General features: G+C 43.1%; 1 protein-coding gene across 1 annotated transcript; it reads left to right on the top strand.

The window, feature by feature from the left end:
• The first annotated feature begins 568 nt into the window (after window positions 1–568).
• On the top strand, window positions 569–1,825 carry LOC138666441 (uncharacterized). Its single transcript, XM_069754663.1, has one exon. The coding sequence runs from the start codon at window positions 569–571 to the stop codon at window positions 1,823–1,825; it is 1,257 nt and encodes a 418-aa protein (XP_069610764.1).
• The last annotated feature ends 1,347 nt before the right edge of the window (window positions 1,826–3,172 follow it).

Genomic DNA, 3,172 nt, shown 5'->3' with positions numbered 1-3,172 from the left:
GGTAGCACACATCGCTGTGTTTGACACCTTATCAATGACCTCGTTGACGACTCGGACACCGACACATAGGCGTGCATTTGCGTTGCCTTTTCCGCACCCCTCCGCTCCGATTGGTGGTCGCTACTGCGTTCTGATTGGCGGTCATGCCTTCAACAGAAGGCGACATAGTAGCGCTTCCATCTTTTGTTCCTGACCGCGTGGTGGTTTTCAGATCGTTGTAGAGTTCTCCGGCCTGCGACTCCTCTTCGATTTATCTATTCTTCAACGGTTCTTCTGACACCTATATTTTGTGCACGGTAGGTATCGTTTGGGGTCTCAAATGCGCTTTCATTTTTCCTTATTTTATAGGGCACCTACTAATTATCTGCTATCATTGCTCTGGAGGGAGGGAGGGCTTGGCTGCTATCTGTGTACATATACTTTTGCACGGGCTGCCATTTTAGGGGGTCTTGTGCGTGCACACCCATACAGCATGTTTTCATGCACGGTAACGGAATGTAGTGCATTTATTGTTTTGTTTTTTTTTAATAACTTTCTCATCTTTTTATTTGTTTCAGTTTGCAGCATCATGAACAATGCGCAGTGTGCTGTTGTGTTTGCTGCATTGCTGGTTGAGGAAGCTCGGCGTCAAGATGAGGCACGGATGCTAGAGAGGCGTTCCAAACGAAAGCGTCGCATGTGGACCAGAGAGTGGCTGCAGAAGAGGTCTGATTTGTCCCACATGCAACTTGTAAGAGAGCTTCAGGAGAAGAATCCTCATGATTTCTGCAACTATCTGCGGATGTCAGAGGAATCCTTCAAACATTTACTGGAAAGAATTACTCCACTGATTCAACGGAAGGATACAGCGATGCGTGCTGCCATCCCGGCAGATGAAAGATTGGCAGTCACGCTGCGATTCCTGGCCACCGGGCACTCGCTGCAAGACTTGCATTTTTCTTCAGCCATTTCAAGGCCCCTGCTCAGCGTTCTAATTCCAGAGACATGTAATGCGATTTTCCGCAGTCTACGTAGCTACATGCAGTTTCCCAACACAGAGGAGAAATGGAAAAAGATTGCCTCCGATTTTGAGCAGCTTTGGCAGTTCCCTAACTGTGGTGGTGCTTTGGACGGGAAACATGTCCGGATCACTCAACCACCGAACAGCGGATCCCATTTCTTTAATTATAAGGGCTATTTCAGCATCATCCTGATGGCCCTTGTTAACGCGAATTACGAATTTATAAATGTAGATGTTGGCATGAACGGAAGGGTTTCCGATGGTGGTGTTTTAGAGCACACACTCTTTGGAGAGCGTTTGAACATCTGTGACCTTCACTTGCCTCCCAACTCTGAGACTAGAGGCAACCTTAATTTTGTTTTTATCGGTAATGAGGCCTTCCCGCTTCATCCCAATCTTATCAAACCGTTCCCCCAAAAAAGTCTAACAGAGGAAAGAAGAATTTTCAATTACCGCTTGTCAAGGGAACGTCGTGTTGTAGAAAATGCCTTCGGTATCATGGCCAATCGCTTCAGAGTTTTCCACACGCCTATTAACATGAAGCTTGAATCGATAGACTCCGTTGTTTTGACTTGTTGCCTGCTTCACAACTTCCTTCGCCGTCGCGATGCATTGGCGTACAGTCCACCTGGCTTCATGGACTCTGTGGGCCTAGTAAATGGGGAAGTGCAGCTCGGTGAATGGCGTGCAAACGATCCCGCAATTGCAGGCCTTCAACCATTGGGACCTGGCAGAAACACCCACGATGCGAAGACCTGCCGAGACAACTACTGCCAATATTTTAACGGTCCTGGTGCTGTTACTTGGCAGCATCAGAACTTATAGTGGGCTACTACTGACATTTATACACTATTTTAATTATTGTAATGATTTGTCTACTAACTTTATGGATGCATGCTGACCTCCAGGTGTCCACTTTTGGATGCACTGCTCCCTCAGGGTTATGGTCTTTGGACCTTTATGTTATTTTTTTAGGGACTCATGTGCAATGTGAGGTGGTGATAGGTGGGGTATATAGCAATCTGCATTGTTTATGAATCTTTATGTACTGTTGAGATGTTTTATCTTTTCTACGAATTAATAAAGTTATATGACTATTTTTACCGGATGTAATCAGTTTGCTCCTTTTTCTCCTATTTTTGTCTGATGTTTATTGGAGCTGAGGTTGTTTGAACAGGGGCTGCGGACAATTTGTGTCGCTACCCCTGTTTCTCAAATATGTATATGGGATTTCTGTTGCTAGCATTATAGAATACTGTAGATAAGCCCCTGATGCTGGTGGGCTTAGCTCACCCTCGATTTTAGGGGTGACAGGTTCCCTTTAAATGTTTTATATATAAGGTATTATATATGTACCGTAACCCCTTCCCCTGTCTATCTTGCACAGACCAATCTTTTTCATTTTCCTTTTATCCCTTTCATTTTTCCCGTTTCCCCATTTTCCTTAATAAACCATATTTTCCCTTCCCCTTCTCATCCTTAACCCTTTCCACCCTATATTTTGCCTCTTTCATCCCTTTATATTTCTCTTTTTTGCTGTTATTTGGTTCCCGTTAGTAGTGTAGCATCGGGTGGTTTCGTCAAACTCAATCGGACAGGTGCCCCACCCCTATCAAAGTGTGTCAAAGTGTGTAACCCCTCCCAGCCCCTGTCAGCCAGATGTCCCTGTGTCTGGCTGATTTCCCCTTTTGATATAGTTTCATATTGTTAATTTGATCCTGTGATTATTATCTCAGTATTTGATTTTATATTAGATTTTCATCTGTAGCTGTTTGTGAGATTGCATATTGCATTCTGTAATCAGGGCAGTGTGTTTTATTACCAATGAGCACATATAGTGCAAAATTGTGACTTGATACAGTGATTATTATCCCAGTATTTGTTTCTATATTAGATTTTCATATTATTTGTAGCTGTTTGTGTGGTTGCTTCTGTAGGCTGTATTTTTCTGCTGACAGTCCATAATGCTCTGCTTGTGGTTATGTTATGCCAGCTCATCTAAACAGAGTGCAATGCTTAATAGTGTGTGATAGTATAATTCTCAATATTATGAAAAATGACAGTCATTGTATGCGTTTTAAAAGACTTTATTAAAGTATGTATCAGACACAATACACTATATCCCAATCACAAAAAATAGCCCCAAAGATATAATAGCCCATTTACAAATGG

This window comes from Ranitomeya imitator, chromosome 2 (genome assembly GCF_032444005.1).
Source record: "Ranitomeya imitator isolate aRanImi1 chromosome 2, aRanImi1.pri, whole genome shotgun sequence".
NCBI lineage: Eukaryota > Metazoa > Chordata > Amphibia > Anura > Dendrobatidae > Ranitomeya > Ranitomeya imitator.
This window is presented reverse-complemented; position numbering and strand designations above follow the sequence as displayed.

What these genes read in the sequence shown, in the direction of transcription:
- LOC138666441 (XM_069754663.1), top strand. Translation starts at nt 569, where the DNA reads ATGAACAATGCGCAGTGTGCTGTTGTGTTTGCTGCATTGCTGGTTGAG.